Source organism: Myodes glareolus, chromosome 6 (assembly GCF_982192425.1).
Source record: "Myodes glareolus chromosome 6, mMyoGla1.1, whole genome shotgun sequence".
NCBI lineage: Eukaryota > Metazoa > Chordata > Mammalia > Rodentia > Cricetidae > Myodes > Myodes glareolus.
Window position 1 is genome coordinate 92,261,743 of NC_142031.1, and position 24,267 is coordinate 92,286,009.

At 45.0% G+C, this 24,267-nt stretch overlaps 1 protein-coding gene across 4 annotated transcripts in view; it reads right to left on the bottom strand.

The window, feature by feature from the left end:
* Window positions 1-24,267, bottom strand: part of Crim1 (cysteine rich transmembrane BMP regulator 1) — a 176,697-nt gene that overhangs the window by 47,196 nt on the left and 105,234 nt on the right. For 3 of the 4 annotated variants that reach the window (XM_085691022.2, XM_085691023.2, XM_048416090.3), the window contains 3 exons: window positions 24,074-24,195; window positions 14,884-15,066; window positions 12,519-12,716 (listed from right to left, as the gene is read on the bottom strand). In XM_085691022.2, the coding sequence (XP_085547148.2) occupies window positions 12,519-12,716; window positions 14,884-15,066; window positions 24,074-24,195 (503 nt within the window). The remainder of the gene's footprint in view (window positions 1-12,518; window positions 12,717-14,883; window positions 15,067-24,073; window positions 24,196-24,267) is intronic. The other variant, XM_085691024.2, reaches the window with a different exon arrangement.

Genomic DNA, 24,267 nt, shown 5'->3' on the forward strand with positions numbered 1-24,267 from the left:
ATTAAGTTGGCCAAGACAGAACTGGAGGGCGGCTTCTCTGACTTACTGCATCTTCATGTGGCACTCTGTTGCCATAGCTGCTTCACAGATGTGACCCCTCTCTAGCCACGGTGCCACTCAAATAAATCACCAACTTGTCAACATAACCCCAGGCTGGGAAGAGACGCAGAGTGAAGTTAAAATTTTCCCAAATGAAGATAGAGAGGAAACTCTATTAATGTAGAGAACAACATGAAAGAGGCGGAGGGAGCCCAGGGTACAGAAATTCCCTAATCTGGAAGTGGGAGTTTCCATGGAATATTTTTGTGTACTTAAGAAAGTCTCATTAAGTCATGGAAAAAAATTGGCATTTGGAGTTTTCAAATTCCTCCAGCCACTCCACACCGAGTGATCCCTTTCCCCTTTGTATATATTTCTCATAACAACACCTACGTCCCTGTGGTTTCTGTAGCACTCATCTGCGAGCACTTTCTCTGTTTTATTTTAAAATGAATAGTGTGAAAATGTTCCCAAGATCTGTATTATTTTGTGGTCAGATAGAGAAACAACGATCTATTTATTTTAGACCCGCATTAACTTTGTATGTTTTTTCAAAAGAATCTTGGCCATTGGACATATTTTTCTTCCTTTACCAACCTCATATTTAATAGGGAAAGACAGTAGTATGATTATAAGATTATTATTAAGTGATCACAAAAGAGAATTAAAAAGAAATTTCTATACAGAGTGGGGAAACCATTTCCATTAACTTGGTTGAAATAACTCAAAAATGTATCTCTGGGTTCCAAGAATAATCTAGACCTTTTACATTAGTCTGATAGTCTTCCCACTGTTCATTTTCAAAGAAAACGTATCCTGGCACCTTTTAACTGACAATATGCTACACGGCATATAACATGTGTGTGCACACTGTAATAGAGACATTACATACAGGCAACTGGGTGAATCAGCCAGATTCTGATAATCTCAATCCATCTGTTGGGAAATGGCTGAGGGCCGGGGAAGAAGCAGGGGATCTCACTTGAGGAACGATGCCTCACTCACTGTTTGTAACTTCAGCCCTCAACATGTTGTCTGGATTGCATCTTGAATTACTGACTGGACAGGGAGGACAGACAACATCTACAGACCTCAAGTAGGGATTTACTCCCTGACAAGAAAGGGCGTGCATCTGAACTGTCCCTGGTCATCTTAGTCTTTTTTGGCCTTTAAGTCTCTCAGCAAGTTCACCTCTTGAACGTGATAGGTACTTAATAAGTGAGAGCCACTGAGGCAGGGGGGAGGATCTGAGGGCTGCTGTGAGTTCAGCACACTTTTTATATTGAAAACTCATGAAAACTGAAACTGCTCACGTCATGTGATACTCAGGAAGGGCGCCTGGGTTCCCGATAAGTTCGCCTCTACCTTCGGCTGAAAAATGCAGAGTGCACAGAGCCCTGCTAACGAGCTCATGCCCACATTCTTAACACGAGGTTGGAACCCAGTTCCGACCCAGTTGTTCAGGGGCTGCTCCTTTTCTTGGTGTTGCCCAGCAGTATACTGTCTGAGGATATTCCTGACAGGAACTCATGCTGCACCGGAGGAAGTATGGGCATCTTTGTCGGCCGCTCAGCACACTTATGATCTGATCGACGACAGACAAGTGGGATTCAGAGGGAGAAAAGGAATAGTTAAGACCAGATGGCAAGTGTTCTGAAGTTTGCATGAGGAGATGGAGAGAGTTAGGGGAAGCAGGCAGGCTTCCAGGCCGAGAGTTATTCACGGGGAGGAGAACAGAAGAAGGAAGCAACCACCAAACAAGCAGAAGCAACAAACAGTCAGTATTCCCGACAGTTTAGTCAGCCAGGTCAGAATTCTAGGCAGGGACTCCGGAAAAGAAGTGGAGATCAAAAGCCAAGCCAGAGGTCAGAGCAACACTTGCTGGGCCTCAACAGTGACAGTGCAGCCAGGGACAAGGACAGCTTTTGACTCTTAGCGTGGCTGTCAGGGGCTTTGTCATTCACCGTCTCAGTCCCTCACATTCCCACACTCTCTTTGACTGTGAGTCTAGAGGGAAGCAGTGCCAAACTCATGGATTTGGGGGCAGGAACCCATAGTTTGAGTCCTTGTGCCAGTCATTATTAGCTCTCATTATGTGACATGGACCTCTTGTGCTTCCGTAAGATGGGGGCAGTCATTCTCCCCATCTCACGATGTTTCTGTAAGGTTACAGCGTGGGACAGCACACAGGAGTCAAGCCATGTGTTACACCAACAACACGTGTTGCTGCAATGTTTTAATGACTGCAGCAGGGTCAATGCTGCTTGACCTGGTCACAGATAAATTAATTAATGAGAGAGACCTCAGGAGGGCAGCTGGCAAGTGGCATGACAGCTGTTTTCACAATCTCAACCCTGCCCATTGTAACTTAAGCATCACTTTGTATCTCTACCAATAACAAGAAAAGTATCCGGGATGTGGCTGGCTCTGTGATGTCTTTTGATATGGTCTGGTAAGCTTTGGACCATGTTAGTGACCAGCCACTGGCGCCTTTCACCTTTGCTGAGTGGCAGACTGAGGTCATTGTTCCCCAGTCTGACTACATCCATGGTGTCTCAAAGAGAAGAAAAATCTCTTAGTCGGCAGCTCATCCGGTGAGCTGAAACAATGGGATATGCCTGGCTGTCCCTGGTCTTCCTCTCATGATGTGGGCCTTAACAGATCTGTAGGGACAAGGCCAAACTCATCTCAGTGCCATGTAAGCCATTTCAGGATCTTTGTGAATAGTTCAGTAATTCTCAAGTGAAAACAAGATGTGGGAAGCCCAGCTTTAAAAAACTGTCTTTTGGATCTCGGTTTCAGCAGGCCAGTGATCTCAAGCTTATGTCAGTGTGAGAGGACGCTCCACTGGTGGCTTTATGACTAAGTATCAGAGCATTTCACCCAAAGAATAATGGTTTCACTCCTGGTTCCATGGCTGTGGAGCCCCCACCCTGATTAAAGGAAGCTGGAATTTATCCAGCTCCGTGGAATCTTTGAAAAACCTGGATTTTGGAAATAATGATGATTTCATGGTTTTGAGGAGATTTGAGTCGGTTGATCCCGCTGAACATGCAAAGCCCAACGCCATCTTAAACTGACAGCTTCACTAACAGAGTCTCTAAACTGTTTAAAGAGTTGTTATGCAAGACAACAGGTATCCAACAAGGACAAAAGATCTTCAGTTTTTCCACTATATGTCCTGCTGCACAGTCCAGGATCAGGTTCTCAGGGGACACCGAAACACAAACACTCACAAACAGAACTCATAGGACGCTACAATTGAGTCGACATAGATTCCAAGGACAGTAGGGGTGAATATGTTTTTAAGAATCCAGGCACAGGCGAGCTGGAGAGGAGGCTCGGCAGTGAAGAGCATGTACTGCCCTTGTAGAGGACCTAGGTTCAATTCCCAGCACCCACACTTTGGCCCACATCTGTCTGGAGCAGCAGTTCTAGGGGATCCAAAGGCACACAGAGTGGGCACACAAACATGAAGGCAAAACATCATACACACCACGTACAGGAGGTTAAGTTCTTAGAGAGAATCTAAGAGAATCTCATCTTAAGTAGAGAAGAAGGAGGCACAGCCACAAATGAGATCAGCTCTCAGAACACACTTTGTGAGCTCTGGTGTTAGGTGAGGAGGTGCTTTATGAATAACTCTTGAATGTGCTCCAACAGACAATGGGGAAAACAGACCCCAAGTACTACAAGACTATCAAGAGTCCACACAGACGAAGGATTTTTTTTTTTTTTAGATTATTTAATACTGGTACACAACAGGATCAGGAGTCCTTTTGACAAATCTTATTTCTGACAGGTACTTAGCATAAACTATAGCGTCAAAGGGTTTGAATGCCCAATGAGGGCTCTGTTTCAAATCACCCTGCTGAATCGGGGAGATCTCTCAGATGCAAGAGTAAAATCAAAGAGCAAATCACTATTTGGCCAAAGTGTGTAAGATCAACTCAAACTAAAACAAACAAACAACAATAACAAAACCTCACTCAACTTGAATCAACCGACAAGTCCAGCCCCCAGACTTGGCGTACATGCTGGGAACGTCTGAGTGGTTGGTGTGTAGATTGATGCTGTTCTCACCATCCTGGCAGCCACTGAACCACATCCACAGACAGAAAAATACCTTCTTTAGGAGACACTCCTTTCCCTTCCACCTGACCCTATCACTGTACAACTGTGCCACAACAAAAATTTCATCGATTTTTTTTTTTTATTTAGAATTCAGATAAAGCACACCACTAAAGCCTTGGAGATGTCTCCCGGGGATTGGATCCTGTTTCTCAAACAGAGACCCCTGGATGATGTGAAATAATTTTGTTCTTGGAAGGTACACTGAAGAATGTTTCTGGAAACAGCTTGAAACAAACAGGATAGTTATAAATGGAAGCAGAGGCTTAAATTATTAAAAACTAAGTTATATTGATCACTGTTTCAAAGAAACTATTCCAAAGGTTCTTTCTATAGGCAAATTATCTCGGTCTAATTTACTTGAAATCATGTTGAAGGAAACATCTGCACCCATTTTAGTCCATGCCCTTAGGCCTCATAGTAGGTGAACTGGTTCGCTTTTAAACGAAAAGTCAGGGATTGTACTTACAAATAAGCACTACTGGTAAAAGGGACCCACTTCCCATGGCCAGATGTTTGTGCTGAAATGCTGCTCAGGCTAAAAGTTCTATTTGAAACTTGTATTCAGTTTTTCCGAACAAACGACTGTGCCACAGAAGATTAAGTACCTTTATTTGACTGTCACTTTTCACTTTTTCTGAACAGCTTTACCAAGCTAGGCCACCTGTGCGTCTCCCCAGACTCTGACACGAACGATACAACTCTTTCAGAAAGTCTAGTAAACCTTCAGAGACAGGAGTATGCAAAGCGGAGGGCAGTCCACAGGATGGGCAAGTGTGCAAGTAAGTCTCAAAAGAGAGGCGTCAAAAAAATATTCCTGGAACAAGCGTACACACTGCTTGCATAATTATTCTGAACGCAGGAACACTTGACCATGGAAGTGCTGCTAGGCTCAAAAGTAATTTCCTTAGATAACCAGGTCTTGCAGGACTGATGGCAATGAGTAACCATGACCCCAGGAAGAGAGCTCTGGTTGCTTTCAATAGAGACAAGCCAGGGGCAGTCCTTCCCAGCGAGCTGTAGTGGCAGATGAAGGTGGGGATTCTAAAAGTGAGAAGGTCATAAGACACCATTGTCAGTAAAGCACAATGTCGCCGATGAGGGAACCGTGGCTGCTAGGGAAAGTGTCAAGTCCTGCTCTGCTGACAAAGGCTCTCTCACTGCAGAGCTGCGCTGTGAGAGCGATGGAATCTTGCTGTCAGTCTCCGAGCCCTTTCTGCAGGGCATGCCTCCTAAAAACCTTCATTAACTTCTGTTTGGTTGCCTAAGAGTTGTCTCTTCTCCAAAAAAAGTCTAATGCAGTCTCAAAAGAGATTGTGTTTATTTAAGCTTGCTGGAAAAACATTCCTATCATTTCGAGAATGACTAAATATTTTTCATTCACATAGTTCGCATTCCAGACTATGTTTTCCTGCTTCTGTTGATTACATGAAAATTAGCAGGCCAGGTCTGATCTATTAGATGCAATTATTATCTTCCTGAGAAAACCACGAGGCTCCTTAGCAATAATACCCTTTATGGTATGGGGGGTGGACAGCAGGAACAGAAACTATTGCTGCATGCTGCTTCAGCCAGGACACATTCAGTGAGTGGCCACAACGACTAGACCTGGGAACTCAGAGGCAGAGCCTGAGCATCAACTCCCAGGCATTTTAAATGATTTAGGCACCGGGAAATTTAGGAGTTTACGGACCACCGTCATTTGTAGTTCCAAGTTTTGATGACCCTGGTGGTGTCACTCAAATCAAGTGCAAAGGAAAAGGCCCACACGTGTAGAAATGCAGCAGCAGAGGCCGCCTTGGCTCTGAGCACGGATAGATAAGCGTGTCTTCCCAGCTAAGTGACTTCTGCACATGCTGGTTCCCAACTGCTTAGCTACTATTACATGCAGGAAACTGAACAACTAGAAAGAGCCACTCATGGGATGGATGTGCATAATGTTTCTGTGTATAACTGTGAAAACCATTACAGTCATACTTAGTCAGATAAGGGGTGTTTTTACATCCATTTCATATATATTTGAATACTATTTTACATATCTCAAGGTATTTTAAACTATCAGAGAAAAACCAAAAGTGCCCCCCCCAAAAGAAATTATGCCTGAAATGTTCTGGCACTTAGGCCCAAGACCTAGGGTAATACACGGTCATGTGGCAGCCAACATATGACCTTATTTGGACAAGCAGAAAATAGACTGTGCTATATTTTAATTTCCATTTATGGAATATATTTCCAGGACATTCAGAGTTAAAAGATGAAGCAGCATGCCTAACAGTCCTGAGGCTATTACGAGTATTTTATTATTCTTGGCATGGATGGCACCAAAGCAGTACCCCCCATAACTGAGTTCTGACCCCTGTAACAGAGCAGAATGTTACTAACATGTGACTCTGTGGCATCTCGGACTCCACTGCCCTTCTTGGGGGTGGGTCAGCCAAACTATCCCTGACTCCCCACTACTGGGGCAGTAGCTTAATCATGCGAGATACGGTGCAGTAAGGAACACTGTGGGCAAGGTGGGGCTGGAAACATTTTTGTCTTGTTTCAAGGAATTCCCACCCAGATATGTGCCTGGTACAGAATTTTCTGGCAGGTCCGTTGAAATCTCACTCGAAGGGCAGTTTGACTCAAACCGTATCAACATTCATGAGAACGAATTCTACTACTCCTAAGAACAGTGAAGACTGATGTTAAGAAGACAGTGTATCTGACAGCTCACAGACCTCCAAGCGAGTCAGGAGAGCACCCTGTGAGATTTCTGATGCTGAGGTGAAGTGGCTGGCTAACCCCATACAGGTAAAGACATGCCTAATGTCTGATCCTCACGGTGTCCCAGTCAGAACCAGGAGCCCCTAAGTAAGACAGACATCCAAGAAAGCCAGGTGGTGGGGGAAAAGCAGTTGATTTTCTGGTTCAATCACATTCCATCCTAAATCAAGAGAATTAGTGTGTGTGTGGGGGGGCACACAGTGAATTTCTTATTCTCCTGCTATATGACTTTATTTAAGTCTAGATTAACAGAATTGTATCTGCCTGACGCCCAGCAGAATGCCCCTAACAGCGCCACAAACAGCACTGCCTTAACTTACTACAGGAAAAGCTAGAACAAAGCTGAAATTCTGTTTAAGGAGACAGACCCTCACGTGCTCGGCTCGGAAAACCTGCAAAGAACTTTGACTTCCCGGTCTAAGACAAAATTGGAGTTTGCTTTGGTTTCAGAGAAACATAAATCCTGGAGAGGAGAATGAATTCACCCAATCCAAGCACCACACTCACTCACTGGCCACTGGAACATGGCTCTGCAGGCCACCGTTAGCAGTGTGACCTAAGCTTTTAGCTCTTGGGAAGTGATGGACTCAAGAGTTGGCTCCAAAATCTTCAAGGTCGGCAAACCATCAGCTCTGCGTGAACCAGGGGAACATCTGGGTCACAGAGGTCACCTGGGGGGGTCAACCACCACTCAAAATGAGAGCACAGATAAGGGCTCTCAATTCTTATCTCCTGTACTGGGTGTCACCGCTACGTGGTTCCCACACCTGACACCCAATAGGCCACTTATCATTTCCTTATTTAGTAAGCATATCAGACATCTTAGCAGCCCGTTTCCTTCTCGGCCTTATTTTACCTTCAGCTGGAAAAGTTTCTGCTTCTTTTTTTTTAAAAAAAAAAAAATAAAATGAATTTTCTCTCTGTCCTTAGGTTCTGCATGGCATTAACAACCAGTCCAGGCAGTTTACATGCCTGCGTACATGACAGTACTGTGGAGAACATTAAAAACACCTAACTGTGGCATAAAATATCATTCTTTTTTGTGTAAATAAGTGAGTAATCACACAGTAGGGCATCTACATGTGCACACAGTGTGCCCTGAAAGCAGTATGTATTAAACAGGGCAGTTGGCATTGCCCTGAGCCAAGGGAAACCTCTAAATAAAGTTTTGAAATTGCAGTCTTTAGGAGCTGAACTAGGAAAGAATCAACTTCAGATCACACACCAGTTATGGACGGCCTAAGGGGCTCCCTCTGTGATGCAGCCGGGAGCAGCGTGCTTGCTGCAACTCCCAGTAAGCAAAGGGAAGCTGGTGAATCCACACAACCTGGAGATACAGGTTCACTGATGTCAAATGTAGGTGACACTCTGTACTCTGACCTCAACACAAGCATCCCAAAGTTGTTCTTTCTTCAGCTGGTCATGGGTCCAGATAGTGATTGAGGCTCTGGCTAAGGTGACCTTTTCTTATCAGGCCATTTCTCAGAAAAGGAGCCTCAGAGTCAAGCGAACTACTGGGTTTGCTACTCCATTCCTACTCTCCTTCCTTCCTGCCTCTGCTCACCACTTATTAATTTGAAAAGTTTTTAGGAACTACTTACATGTAGTCACCATCAATAATTCAAAAGAACACAGGGAATTCCTTGCCTGCCAGAATGTAATATACGATCTGAGGATATGTGGGTGCTAAGTCCAGAGTCTGGGCTTTCAGGATACAGTGCTGCTATGCGCCTGCTATAAAGCCAAAGCATGTGATAGAACCTCTGCGCTGTGAGGTCTGTGACAATCCAGCATCCGTGCTAAGGATCTTGCAGGATCAGATGAGATGATGCCCTCACTGTACCTGGTCCTCACTTACATGGTAAGTGAGCAAGTGATGGTAGTTGTTAGGGACTGCATGTAAAATAACACTTATCCCATTGTCTTTTCCACTTTAAATTACATACACACACACACACACACACACACACACGAAGGTATTTCACATACATACTTGAATTGCAAACCTCATATTTATTCCATGCATGTCTTTCTTAGCTCTTTTTGAAAGAAATTCGAACTAATGAGACTATGTGGACATGTTAGCACACACCTTTAATCCCAGCACTTCGGAGGCAGAGGCAGAGGCAGGTGGATCTCTGTGAGTTCGAGGCCAGCCTGGTCTACAGAGTGAGTTCCAGACAGCTAGGGCTACATAGAGAAACCCTGCCTCAAAAAAACCAAACAACCAAAGCAAAGCAAAGCAGATGAGGCTGGTGAATAGGAGGCAATGTAGAGAAAAGCCAGCAAAGCAGAACAGGAGGACACAGTGCGCTCCAGCCTACAGACTGAGACGGCTTAGGCTTCTCTGTGCGCCCGACCTGGGTGCTGACAATAACTTGGTAGGACTTCATTACGAGAGTACTTAAGGGACAACTTAAAAAGCACTTAAGCACTTCTGAATCAAGTTATCTGCCAAGTGACTGACAGCCTTGTCTTCAAGGGTCCTCTGTCATGTCATGCCGTCCCTTGGAAGGTAGGCATCTTTAACCACAATGACAGCCCCAAGGTTCTCTTTCTCTGGAGGTCCTAACAGGCTATATTTGGTGATTTGTGAGTTATTTTGAAAGTATCCCGAACCGCAATGCCTGTGTGGGGCGAGTCCTTCTAATTCCACATTCTGAGTACCTGAGACGAAGCTAAAAAGCAAGGGTCAGCACGCATTACGCAAGGGCGTGTGCAGGAGTCCCCTGCGGGTCTGAGCTGCACACTGTAAATGATTTTGGCTGATGGCTCATTTATTACTCAGCAACATCTTGGGATTTATTTTTCTTATTTCACACCATTCTGTTGCTATTCTGAAATCACTCGAAATTATACTTAACAATACTATGGACCAACAACTGAGAAAAATGTTTTCAAATGGTTGCATAGATTTTCTTGGACTCTATACAATAAAACCCTCTTAGTCTGATGTTTTAGAGATATTTAGTAATGCTTATTATTTATCAGTAACTTTCCAGTATTAGTCTCTGAATTCTGATTGTGTGTGAAAATAAAAAGTCACGCTGCCTTTATTACACCCGACCACGGCAGTCACTGGAGGACAATACTGTCCGAGGCCAAACTCGCTATTCGGCTCAGGTGAAAAACGGAAGAAGAAATCCTAGCCAAATGAGTTCTCTGAGGACTTGGAAATGTATTCTTCTGAAAGATTTGAGGAAGACAGACAGAGACGAAGAAGGGACCAGTATCAGCTGTGAGGAGAACCGAGAAAAATTCAAGTCAAGGCCGAGAGGGCCTCTGTGCCGGGAGGCTGGAAGGGCACCTTCTCCCAAGTTCTGTGAACTGGGGTAGAGGGTCAGTGGGTGATCACAATCCGAATGCTACCCTGCCACGCCACTCCAGTCTCTCCCTGACAAGAAGTCAAAAGCCAGTGATGAAGATTCATAAAGGAAGGGGAGACACTGGGTGCAAGGCCAGCAGGAAAAGGAAAATAAAAATACAGTCCAGCTATGCCATGCGGTGACAACTTATGTAAATCTCTCTGAGCCTCCATTTCCTCATCTCTAAAATGGGACAATAAGGCCTTCAGCACAGTGCCCATTACAACGGATACACAGAGTCGGGGGCAGATGTCAAGCTCGTACCTCACAAGACAGACATGCTTCTCTTTGCCCTGGTTAACTGAAAACTCGGCCTAAGTGTGCTCTGTCCCCTTCTTTACCTTTGTCTTTTCTGGGCTGCAGGAGGTTCTCCATTAAGCATTGGTATTAATGGCTCACTCACGCTGTAACTCTTTTCCTAAGCTGTCAAGAATCAGGTCACAACTCTGGGCAGATGACACAGAACCCAAACACGAAGTGACCTGCCTAACAGTGGTCACCCAGGCACCTACCTCAATAGCACACACACTCTAGTGGCTTTGCTTGCTCACCTTAGTTGAAAAGTACCCCCCCCCCCCCACCCCAGTTCAGCAACAAACTCTAAAAGCTTCATTTTGAACTTAGGCAGCAATACTTGGGATTAAAAGGCTGGTTTTAATGAGCTATGCATTCATGATTTTTTTTTTTTTTGCTTACTTTATCACTCGCACATTGGGACTTAAATTTTCCAGGTTGACAACGGGCTGTCCATAATCCTTAAGGTCAGGCACTGCCACTTTCCCCCATCAGTAAGGCAGTCTTGCCAAGCCCACTGGGGAAACACAGCCTTCTCTGAGCCCCTCTTTGCAGCTCCGCAAGGAGTCTGTGAGGGGCGGGGAGTGCCTCAAAACCTGTCATCTGGAAGCTATGATGTTGGGGGGGGTGGTAGCTGTACTCTATGTAGAGTAACGAGGACGGGACCGTTGACGTCAACAGTACAAGAGTCCTCCTCCAGCTTCCATTTCTTTTACGTGGTTTTCAAGGTCTTAAGTAAGTCTAATCCTAGTGAGGCTAGCTAATACCACAGACCATTCGCCAAACTGAAGTCTTAATGTACTACAGTTCGGAGGTTAGCAAAGGATTTCTTGATACTACATGTCATAGGCCTAGGGGAAAACCAATTACTATGATTCTGCTAAATGAACATGGCAATCAAACAACTTCTAATGACATAATGCTGTACCCATAGATCAGTGCATCACTCGACCCTCGTCAGAGAAGCTTCCTCTTGCAGTAGATAGCAATTAACACACACAACTGGTCCATAAAAAAAGAAAAAAAAATCTTCATACTAAAAAGGACCTTAATTAGATCATTTTCTGGAAGAGAGCCTGCCCGTTTCTTATTACATGCTTTACAAACCCTACAGGGATCCATCTTTAACATAGATTTTGGGCTATGTTTGTTGTCCATTTTACTAAGCAAAATTCTTCTTAAGTATGGATCCCCTATTGGCTCTGTCAGCGTAAAAACATTCAGTCACCTCACGTCTATGAAGAGACTGACAGAGCGAGTTAAGATGTATGCAAAGTATCTTCTCAGGGCACAGGAAATGAACTGGATAGCAGCTGCCTCAGAGAAGGGAGCTCAGGGGCCTCAGCTGCTCTCTCCAGAGCAGGAAAAGACACAGTCAATGTGGGGAACCAGGTCACAAGGCAAAGAATTAGAGGAACCGGAAGCCACAGTCATCTCAGCCTTGGCCGTCGAGGGAGCAGGATACGCAGAATGAGGCATTCGCCAGTGTGAACTGCCTTTGAGAGTTCTGGACTTTTCTTCTGGCCGTCAGCATTCTTGGGCTATGAAGTATCACAAGCTGAACATGCTGTGCCTGAGCTATGGCTCTGACTTCTGATTTTATTTCCTTGCCTTGACCTTTGGGTGCTAAGTAGGCTCGCGGAGCACTCATTCAAAATGTATGCATCCTTGTACAGTGTAATATGTTCAGGCAAGCACACGTGCAATGCAAGAGCAAAGCCCATGCTATTCTCATTTTAAATTTGCAACATTTCCCCCTAATGACGAATTTGGGTTGTATAATAAATTTGTCGGCAACTGGTAACAGCACGAAGCAGACATTACACCCGAGGAAATAAAAAGGAAAACAAGTTCGTACTGGCAGAAGCTCCCTCGAAGGGAGGCGTTGTGCCAGACACTCATTAGAATCGCAAGGTTTACCTTCGCACACGGGGCAACACTCCCCAGGCACCTTCACGGGGTGCATGCAGCTCTGCCCACAGGCCGTGGCCACGCAGTGAGGTTCTCCATTGATGCATTGGCAGAAGGTGCAGTCATCTTCACGCCACCGGTCCCCGTGGGCGCGGATCTGGCCATTGGCGTAGCAGCCAGCGGGGTTGTTAAACGGATAGATGGGATCTACAGCAAGACATGAGTTCAGAATGAGACTGAGCCACCCAAACCTGACCTCTGCTTGCACCTGAAGACAGTTTCCTCCAGGTTCTATCCCTCAGTGCTGTTCCACTGTGATCAATGGAAACCGGGGACTAGCAGGAAGCCCTCCCTGGGATTGCATCCAGAGGCAGCAGTCGTAATGGTATCTTCCCATCCTGACACTGTCGTGGGGAGCAATGGGACCTAGAAGCAGGTATGCACGTGTCTCACTCCTAAGATGAGCAAGATGTGGGGACAGAGACAGGCTCTGGACTGACTCTGAGAGAGCCCTCTGAGCTGCTGAACTTAACATGTCTTACACCTCGATCTCCCCACCTGGAAAGCAGAAAGAGCGCTGTCCACTGAACTCAAAGTGATAACTGTTACTTCAGCGACTAACTGAACTGACTGTGGTGGGGTTCACAGGCTGCCGAGGACACTGGTAAGAAGCATAGCAGGTCCCCAATGTGGTCTTGTGCATAGCAGGGCTCGTGTGGATGTCCCAGGGGGTCACCGATGGCACCCTGGCAGGGGTCACTGATGGCACCTTAGAGGAGGGCTGAATTTACATCATTTTCCTTGCCACAATGTGGGCAACTGAGTAACAGACGAGGGTGAAAGGCAGAATTAGACAGGACCACCAGAGAAAGAAATATTCTGAAAGGACAGACAAGAGCATAAATAATGGATGTAAAAATAGCCCCAAGGAGCTCCATAAGGAGAACCATCGATAAATTATTCCACTTTCTTTACTAAAAATACATAAAAACTGGCAGCAACAAATAAGTTGAGAGAGTCCCGGTTAAGTTTAGAGGCCAGTGCTTATACTAATGGACATTTATACAGAAGTTAGATGGAAATGGACTACAAACCTTGGGTACTTAGGACTTTCTCAAGTCCTTTATAAAAAATATTACAATGCACACTCCATTTTACACTGAGCTTGGATCTGGATTCTGGGAAGTGAGAGCTGTATGCAGGCAGCTCCCTGAGACTATTAACACAGGTGCCTACCTGTTTTACAGCACCAACCGTGATGCAGTTTCTGACTCTACTGCGAACTAGAGAACCATCAATTGGGAAGGTTAAGAGTTTGAGGTGATTTTCTTTTTCTAATACCTCAGTGACACATAAAAAGTGTCCTGTTTTGGCTAAAATATTTTCCAAGGAAGGAAAGGACTCATTATTATGAATAACTGCTCAAGGTTAGGAACAGAGGTGCCCTACATTAGACATTCCAGGTCTTCAAAGCTGTAGCACAAAGCACAAACAACAAAAGGATTTTAAGTAAAAAAAGCATAGAACTGAACAGGCCACTGTGCCCGGTACTTGGGGAGCAGGGGGCAGGTAGACTTTGGGCTAAAGGTTTGTGACCCAGTCAGGACAATAAGGTTCATGTGACCACCGCTCAGGACACTGCATATGTCAGATGACGCCATAGACTCTTTCAGGCCCTGGACCATTGCTCTTGGCTCCCTTGTAAATACAGGAGATGGATTTTTTTCTGAACTTCAGCTTCCCCATCCTTAAGGGGCTGGGGCTTAGAGGAGGAGAACTGGGGTGCCATTCTGAAATTTCACTACTTATGACAATCAGAAATGGGAGGAGTCTGCAGGAAGAACATGAAAGCACTACTGCTTGAACAAGAGAGGGATACAGAATCCACAGGTCCCTAAAAGTCACACGTGACACATGCCTGGTCCCGAAGCTGCTGCCGCCACCACGCCAATCTGCAACCTGACTGTCATTAGCACACCTTTTCCAAGGAGAAAAGGCAGTAGGGTCCTGATTCTAAGCTGACTGGCAGAGACTGATGGTGACAGGCCTTACAAATTCGAACTGAGCAATCCAAGGATGGCAGATGACAGATTCTAATGCTACAGTGTGGACAAGCTGGGCCCTAGGACTTACTACATCACCACTACAGACCCAGGGCGGGAACAGAAAGCAACCCGGGAATCACGTTAACTTGCAGAACCTGTGACCACTGACTATGCCCCAAATGGAGCTTTCCTCGAGGAATTATTTCCCTGTACCCTACTAGGCACTATCAACACTCTAAAGGACAGACAATGGTGCCGTTATGAGGGGACTTCACATTGCTCTGAATGAGATCAGTTTTGAAATGAAAGCTCTGAACCCTTCAGCGTACCTTCGCACACAGGGCAGCACTCCCCTTCAGGCACATAGTATCTCTCGCAGTTCAGCTCCCCACACTGAGCTGTGAAGCAGATGGAGACACCCCCTTGGCACCGACAGAACCGACAATTGTCCATTCGAAACATGTCTCCGTCGTAATACTCCACGCTGTTGAAGACGCAGGCTGGCTTTGTTTCTGCAGGGTCAAAACAAACAAGGCATGGGGATGGGGGCATATATCATGGGGCCCCACCCATGGATTAAGAAATACACATAACTAAGGGATGCTAAGAGGGGGAGAATAATCCTACCTGGGTTCTACAGTGCCAAGTGGTCAGCTCTGAACTCAAACACATAAAACAACACCGCATTGACTGAGTAGGTTGTGTTTATATATTTAGGCACACAGGCACACTTCCCCCCACACCCAAACGAGGTCATGATCTCAAGAGGAGCAAGGTGGGAGGGGAGACACATAGGAGGGAGCTGAAGGAAGAATGGAAAAGGAGGAAATGATGTAATCATATTTTAATAAAAGAAACCCAACTAAACAAGACACATTTGAGGTCATGTTTGAGTGGTGTCTTTGTGTGTTTTGAAACAGCCTCTAGAAAGTTCTGTCAGCAGGAAGTTATAATTTGATGGAAATGTACTAAACTGAATTTAACTCTCACAGAGGGACCAGCACACAGTAAAAACAAAACACAGTTACGCTGTCCACACAGAGGAATTGAAATGCAAGATTCCTACTGACTTTGGAAAGACCTCTACTGACTTTCTCCACCCCAACACAGGTAGCCGTGCTCCAAGACCATGACACTCGCTTGTATGTGAGACTGTATTTTACTTTGCTAAGTAATTCTCTGTCTTTGAACAAGGATCCTGTTTTCACACTGGCTTTTATTTTCACTTTCAAAGATTTAGTTAGGTCCATTTTCTCCTAAGCTCTCTGTTTCCCTCCTGGGATAATAACCTGTAATTATTAGTGCTTGGCCGGTAACATCATTACTTCATCTAATTTCAATACAAAGGGACTATGTGGGGATTATCGTGAGGTTAGAAGTAAGGAAACTCTAGATAATTTGTCTCAAAAATACACATTGAGCAAATGGCAGAAAGAAAAATCAGAGCCTTCCAACTGAAAACTTCCGCTCCACATTTCCTCTCAGGGTTGTTTCTGCTAAGGAATTAACAGCTTCATATTCAAAACGCTCAGTATGAGACCAATGAGGTTTCTTTGGCTCATTTGAATTTGAATACTAATTCCAGCCAGACAAAAGACAGCACCAGAAAATAAAACTCCAGACCAGTATCTCTTCTGAATCAAGAAAACATTCTCAAAGATGCAACTACTAGGTCATATCTTATGACATGTGAAAGTGGTCAAACACCATGACTAAAAGGTATTTATTACATGATGTAAAGTTCAATTATTCAAAAACAAGTTAGTTTTAATAATATGTGTTAACTGAGTAGAGGACAAGAACTATAGCATTTTCTCATGATACAGAATGGACATCTAAAGGAACCCAAAACTCTTCCAGTATACGAACACTTAGCAATAAGGACCAGGAGGTAACCTCACTAACTTGATAAACAGCGTTGTCATACTTGGAATATGAAGTGTATTCTCAGCCCCACCATCACCCAAGGACTGCGCGCTGAAGACTTGGCTACTGAAGTACACATGGCTTCCAAGGACATGGACTTTATCAACGGGTTGCTACATTAAGTTCATAGCTGAATGGACTATAATTGGACCCTTCCTGGAGGAACTTGGGCATGCCCTTAAAGGGTGTATCTTGTCCTGGGAACCCCCCCCCCCCTCTGCTCTTTGGCTACCATGTCCTTTTTGTCATGATGCTACTGTCTTGCCATAGCCCTAAGAACAATAGGGCTGGAACAGACAACAATGAACCTGGAACCATGAGCCAAAATAAACCGTTTTTTTTTAAAGATGCAATTCTTAAGTATTTTTTTAATCACAGTGGAAAAATAGCTAATACACGAGTCTATAAGGACTCAGATAACATCACACTAAGCAATGCTGAAAATTTTCCCCAAGACCAAAAAAAGAAAGAAAAGACAATGATGTCTGTTCTTAGAACATCAGTTTAACATTATAATGGGAGTTCTAGCCAAGACAATTAGGGAAAGGAAATAAGTAAAAGGCATCCAGAGTGGAAAGGAAGAAATAAGCCTATCTCTAGAAGCACAGGACATGACCTTGAATATAAAAAAAATTACCGAAAATCCAGCAGATATTATAAACAACTTTAATAAAGTTACAGGGTACAAATTGCAATATAAGAAAATTGAATTTCTATACACTCAGAAAATAAAGTTTAAAAATATCCCATTTCACAACAGAATCAGAAAGAATAAAATACTTACAAAAAATTTAAATACAAAACATATACACTGTTTTAATAAATTAGAAAGTTCTAGATAAATAGACACAGACTGAAAAACAATAAATATTGTTAAGATGAAAATATTACCTAGATTAATCTAATACTCAGTGCAACCCCAATCAAAATCCTAGCTCATTCTTTAGTCTAAACTGACAATCTGGTCATAAAACTCACACGGAAATGTAAGGAATTAAGAATTGACAAAATAATCTTTTAAAGCAAAGTTAGAGGCCTCACACTCGATTTCCAAACGTGACCCAAGGCCAGAGTGACCGAGACAGTGAGGTGCTGGTGTAAGAACAAGACACGATGCCTCCAGTACATAGAATTCAGAAATAAACTATCAGCAGGAACAATTTTGACAATAGTGCCAGGATGATTCGGTGAAATGAAGAAAAAACACGATGCAGAGACAACTCAACAGCCACATGCTCAAGAATAGAGACCAATCGCCTACACCTTTGCCCATCTCAACCCCTAGCAATGTACCAGATAAGTTATTATGGCAATGAGTATTCTTTCCAGACTTCAAAATCATGTCAACTGTGAAGGGTCATCAGCCCACTTCAGCTGTGGCAGGCTTTGCCCTTCTCCCACATTCAATCTGCCTTTCTAAAACCATTAGACTACACTCCTAAACCTAGCCCCCAAGGTCTGTTCCCTTATTTGGCCACTTCCTCCTTCTGAGGCTGCCTACCAAAGTTCAACAATCAGAAGCCCCCTTTGGTTCACCTAATTAACATGCCCAATTAAAATTAAACACCTCATTCTATCACAGAGTGCCCTCCTTTACTTTTTCAAGCCATCATTTGCTTACGTGTCACATTTGTCTCCTCTCTACGTAGAGGCAGTCCTTTGCCCCTCTGGGACAAACACCCCTGTCCCTGTTTCCTCATTCCCTTCCCCTTCTCTCTCACCCTCATCCTCTATATCCTTTACCATCACATCCTCGCCCATTCTAACACAGGCCTCCCCTCTTCCTCTTAAAATAACACCTACAAGGTCATTTGCTGCTGCTTTTCTGCCTGAGTCAGAAAGCAGCCACTTTAACTTTTCTTCCCTGCTTAATACAGGATCTCTCTGTGTGAAAACAGGTGTTTGGGTGTGGTTTGTGCCTAACCCGGGTCCAGGAGGCAGCCTCTGCTGTGTGTGGGTCCCTTTCAATATCCATTCAGACTTTAAAAAAAAAAAAAGTAAGTCAACTAGTATCAATTATTTAAAAAAAGAAAGGAATGGAGCCATGGTCATGCACAAAGCTGCTGCCGGACTTGTTTTCAGGGTGAGGTGTGTAGAAGCTTATATGAAAGATATTTGATTGACAGGAGGATGGGGGCATTCAATCAGCTAAGCACAGACAGGGATGAGGGCATGGGAGTCAAGCTTAAGAGAGATGGAGAGTCTCCAAACTTATAGTCCAGAAAACAACCTTCCAGGTAAGCCTTGCTGGGCTAAAACAACATGCTGGGCAGTGGTGGCACACGCCTTTAATCCCAGCACCCGGGAGGTAGAGGCAGGCAGATCTCTGTGAGTTCAAAGCCAGCCTGGTCTACAGAGCGAGCTCCAGGACAGTGAGGGCTGTTACACGGAGAAACCCCTGTCTCAAAGAACCGAAACAAAGCAGCAAAATAAAGTCTTGATGTTTGATGTTGAAATTAATTAGTAAGAACTTTCCAAACAAGTACATCATGAAAAAGCTACTGGTGGTCATGGGGAGCAATGCCCAGCTACTTCTTCGCCTGTTGATGATGGACGTGAACCTTAGAGTGATGAAGAGCTGGCCACTCCCCTTTATTGGAACAGAAACAGTACCAAGGTGGACTTTGCACTCTTCAGTATGGAAGTGTCTCTCAGTGACTGCTCCAAGCACTTTGTGTTAGACAATTTATGTTTCTACATTCGGTGAGCTTCTCTTCCACCTAACATTCTACAACTCTTGAAAGAGAGAGCCATAATACTGACTGTTGGAGAACTCTAGTTCTGATTGGTGAGCGGTATCCAAAGGAAATGTTGAAACAGAATGTCATAGCAAATGTGAAAACGGAGGAATACCTCCCAGCCCTGCCCAGGTCTACTGCTGCTGAATTTTTTCTTAAACCTCTTAGTTGAGAGTGGCTTCTACCTTGCCACTGGTCTTCTATCACTGGAGGGGGACCTGCGTAGGGAGTCAATGACACGGAACAGGAGGTCACAGGAGTGACAGCGGTGTGAGGAGGGGGGCAACAGGACAATTGCTCCACGTTTCCTCTAACTGATGTAATTAGACAGATCGAATTAAAAGACCAGGCATAAAGGCTTCCAAGTACCTGAAAGGGAAATGAACCTTTTCTACTGGACGCGTGCATGTATGCCAGAGATGCCAAGGAGACAGGAATTCAGAACGAGGGAAAGGGACAACACTCCACACGCTGCAGAAAGCCCTCATGAACACTAGCTTACTAAGGCTCCGGGAAACAACAGAAGCACTCAATAAACAAACCCAAATGAGCCTTTCCTTCAAACTGCTGGATTCTCTTCATTTCTATATTGGAAGACACTCAGATCTTGAGCCATCCAGACGGGGGGGGAGGGTTGTTCTTCCTACATGTCCTCAGGAACAGCTTTCTTATCTACACGCTCCAGGTTGGGTTTGTAGGCCAACTTCTTACATGACGAGAATGTTGATTTTGAGTGTGTCTCTCATGTGAGTAACTTTACTTCAGATATCCTGGTCCTGATGAAGGCCCTTCACCATCACTGTGCATTTAAACTCTGTCCCTTAAGACTGCTGAGAGAGACAGCAGTCCCACAGGGACAGGCAGAGGTCTTGAATGATACAAGAACAGGCTAAAAATACAAACCACGCTGCACCCTGCTGCCTTCCTATGAATTTAGTCCATACCTACCTTATACTGTTCTGGGTTAATCCTAGGCACACAAGTGACCGTCTTCTGTCTCCCCCATCCTCCACCACTCTTGGCATGCCTGGGAAAAGCAAGGCTCTCTTCTTTTTGTTCTGGTGACAGATTCTTAGACTGCTGAATGTGGACTGACCTCAAGTCATACCCAGTCTTGCTCAATGCGCTCAGTATTAAACATTATAAGACTGAAACTATTTCTGGAAGTTTCAGCTGGTGTGTTTCCAATACCATAATACCACAGCCAAATTCACTGACACACCTATGTCACCCTGGAAGCGTCTCCTGTCGACGATGTCATTCAAATCAAATATTCTATTCATCTAGGTGCCTGGCGTATACACTGGGAAGCTGTGTGTCTAAGTATGACTGCTAATCACTTCTGCCTTCTACAGCTAGTGTCTCAACAACCAGAACCTAAGGGCTGAGAGGTGGGACATGCGTAAGGTGGCAGGGAAGATAAGGGGACAATGAAGCAGACAGGCATGTTTAGCTGTGAGGTGGGAAGGGAGTTTCAACTCACTGCTGATAACGCATCTGTCTGGAGCCGGGGCAGATACAGTTGTTTCTTGAAGGAGGTGGTTGACTGCTCACCACTGAATCCTATCACTTGTTCCCGTGGTGTCTGACGTCACCTCTCAAGCCGTACTCTAGGCTTGCACCAGAGAAGCCCAACCTGTGCTATGGTCAGCCACAGTCAGCTCCTCCCTCTACCAACACAAGGCCAAAACAGGTTTATGGAGGAAGTCCTCCAATCTAGTCATCCGGCCTACCACACTCAGGAGCTCTCAAATTCATTTTGGGAATTTACATCATAAACTTTAAAAATTTACCTCTTCATTTTAATGTATATCTCGAAAAAGTAACGTGAGCCCCGTGGTCAGCTCAGGAGCCGAGTCCTGCTGGGGGAATCTCTGCTTCTACTCTGAGGCTGCTCATGTGAACGGTTAATCTAACCTTCCTCAACTGGGGTCTTCCTTTGCATGCAACTGGGGACTTCTCGGACCACGAGACAGTGACCCAGGCAGCGAGGTCCAGCTGGGCACATCTGCCCCTTCACCAAGTGCCAGGAGTATCTTGCTTTTATCCAGGAGCCTGGCAACAGGGTCCTGGCATCTGTATCTGTGAGGCTGAGGTGACTGAACGTATGACATCTCGCTCAGGGCTGTCTTTTTAATTTTCATGTGAGAAAGAGGCTGCATTAGGGACTGTGTGCTGCTCTGTCCAGCGGGCCTTTTTGCCTCTACAAATAAGAACTATGTACCTGAGCCTACATCCTTTTACATTTTAATGATGGGAAGCTGGGGAGTGGGGTGGGCAGGCGCGACATTTAACTATGACAACTTCATGAACGACAAAGACACCTGTAAGCCTGCACACTTGTGTGTGCTCTGTTTAATTTCCACTTTCAACTTCTGCTAACAAGCTTATGGCTATTCTTCTCTTTTCTAATTAATATTTAACCACTATGTTATTAAACCTGATCTCAGGGTACAGCAGCCCCAAAGTCTTGTGGATAAGCAAGTTCCCCTCTCTCCCGTCTGTTTCCCTCCTTCCACCTGGTTCTCCTTCCTTGATCCCTGTGTCCTTTCCTTGCCCCCTCCAACACCCCACCCCCACACACGCACACACACACTCTCTCTCTCTCACAGGCGCAACTGCATACAGAGATAGATAAAAAGAGAGATACCGAGATTGAGAGAAAGAGAGACTGTGGTATAAGTCACATAAATACACATGGATATATAAATACATGTACCTGCCAAAATAAATATATACAGAAAAAGATAGATTATCCTTAAAATTATCCTCTAGTACTGATTATAGCAGTTATAGAATTATAGCTACTGTCTAGTCTTCTACAACTGAATGGTAATAGGATACAAGAGAATCTGGAGCAGGATAAGAAACAAGGAAGGCTGACACAACAAATCTATGGGGAGAGGAAGCAATGGCAGGAAACACAGCAACTCTCTCTCGCTGTCAGATGGTCAGTCCTACTCTGAAGGCTGGGGTTCTATAAGATGTGTCTATAAGCAAGGGCACGCCATGAAGACTGATATCAGGGTTGCTGAAAAGGTACAGTCAATGATCCGATACACAGAAAGGTGCGATGCTTGGTTCTCTAGAAGCCACAAGCCAAGGGCAGAGAAATGGAGCAAATATTCTCATGCAGGTGTTCTTTGCAGAAGACACAGTGACTTCAGATGAAGGTATAGGATAATGAAACGTGGGGTACCGCTGTGAGCTGGCATGTTAACAGTCACTTCCGAGGGGCACAAAGATGGTTACCCAACAGGTCGTTCACTTGCTAAATCAAGAAAATCTGGGGAGCCCCAACAACATCCACAGACGGGTGATGAGACAGACAGACTGCCCATTCTAGAAGTCCCTACAGAATGACTGAGAGACAGCTGTGTGAGAAGGCGCATCTTCGGGGCTGCAAGCCCTGGATGAAGGAGCCATGAGTTCTGCCTCGAGCAGCACAAGAGTTAACAGCACAAGCTAAGCATTCACAGAGAACATCACCTGCAATAAATCACGCTGCAGCTCGGCCAGAAGGAAGAGGTCTGCTTGTCCACTGGCTCGGGATTAACAGACAAAACCACTGGCTGGGTGCTAACAGGACTGATGGGAAGCACTTCAAAGAGATTTAGGCACGCGGAACTTCCCCCTGTGCCTTCCCTTGTATTCTATTTATAAAGTCTGTAGGTGAGGATGCTTACTCTAGCCTTACTGTCTCCACCACCAACATCCAGAGCAGTGTTCTGTGAGTGTGGGCAGAATGTGAACACATAGAATAATAAAGACTATTAACACTTGATGCATAATCACTGTTACTCGTTTCATTCTAGAGTCATAGAACTGAGGCCCATGGTCACCACGAGCCTTCCCTGGTTTCACAGCAAGAGGGATCAACCAACCCTCATCTGGCATCATTTGGCCTGAGGTTTTTCTTAATCACCCAGCTACGCTACCAGTGTTTCTTCAGTGCAAATCAAAGCAACAAAACACAGGGCCATGTGACTGGAAGGTCACAATTCAAGTACGATTCAACTTTAGCAGGACCTCTTTGTGGGAGGAGGGACCTGAGAGCAGGAAGGGGACATCTCAAAGCCTGGGTTCTCACAGGTGGTAGTCACTGCCAGTTTCTGTGTGTGCAATGCATCTTGTTATGCTTGCTTAACTCTCCCTGCTTTCATCTATGCATGGACAGTGGTTGCGGTCTATGCAACTAGTTTTTTTCCTGATAATTCCACTGAAGAAGCATGGTTCAGGTTTTCTGCTCTCCTAGCATCTCGATTTAATAAACATCAAACTGCCAAATACTAAGCTGTCTTGTGAAGGGTGAAGGTAAGAGGCAGGTCCTGCTCAAGGAACTTAGGACACGCAAGCCCTTTTCTCTAAAGCCCGGAAGGTCAGGTGAAGAGCTGGCCAATGCTAATCCCAAACACTGATCCAAAATGCTCTCTAACTAGACACCCTGGGCTGGAAGAACGAGGTCTTTTCTATTTCTAATTGCGCTAGCTCCCATGTATTTTCAGTGAGAATATCTCCTGACAGCAATGGGCACAGGTCACTGGAGGTCAGAAAGTATGTAACGGGCTACAGTCCCCTCCCTTTCCCCCTGAAATACCCAAACTGAACTCTTGACACATCCTATCATATGTTCTGCTACCGAAACTGTGAGGTCTTCTGTGACAGTGTGGTGCTTACCTCCCTAACTTTCTCAGCTGCACAGTGACTAAGCAAGTCCCCACTCGGAGTCACCCTCAGCACATCCCTAAGTATGCTCCCTGCTCTAACTGGCAGAAAGAGCTAGGCTGGCTGGCCCTCCCTCCTCCTCCTGCTGCACAAATGAACACTCTCTGAGAACAAGAGAAACCCCACGTACCATTAACACATTCAAAGACATCACAGCACTTTCCAGGTGTCCCATCTCCACGAGAGACTATGCGGGGAGTAGATCCCACCTCACAAACGGGAAAACCACATAAGCCAGAGAGACACTCGCATCTGAAACCAAAGAAAAGGGAAGGAAAACCCCATGAATAAATAACAACACAGATGTTGGGAGACCCCCAAACA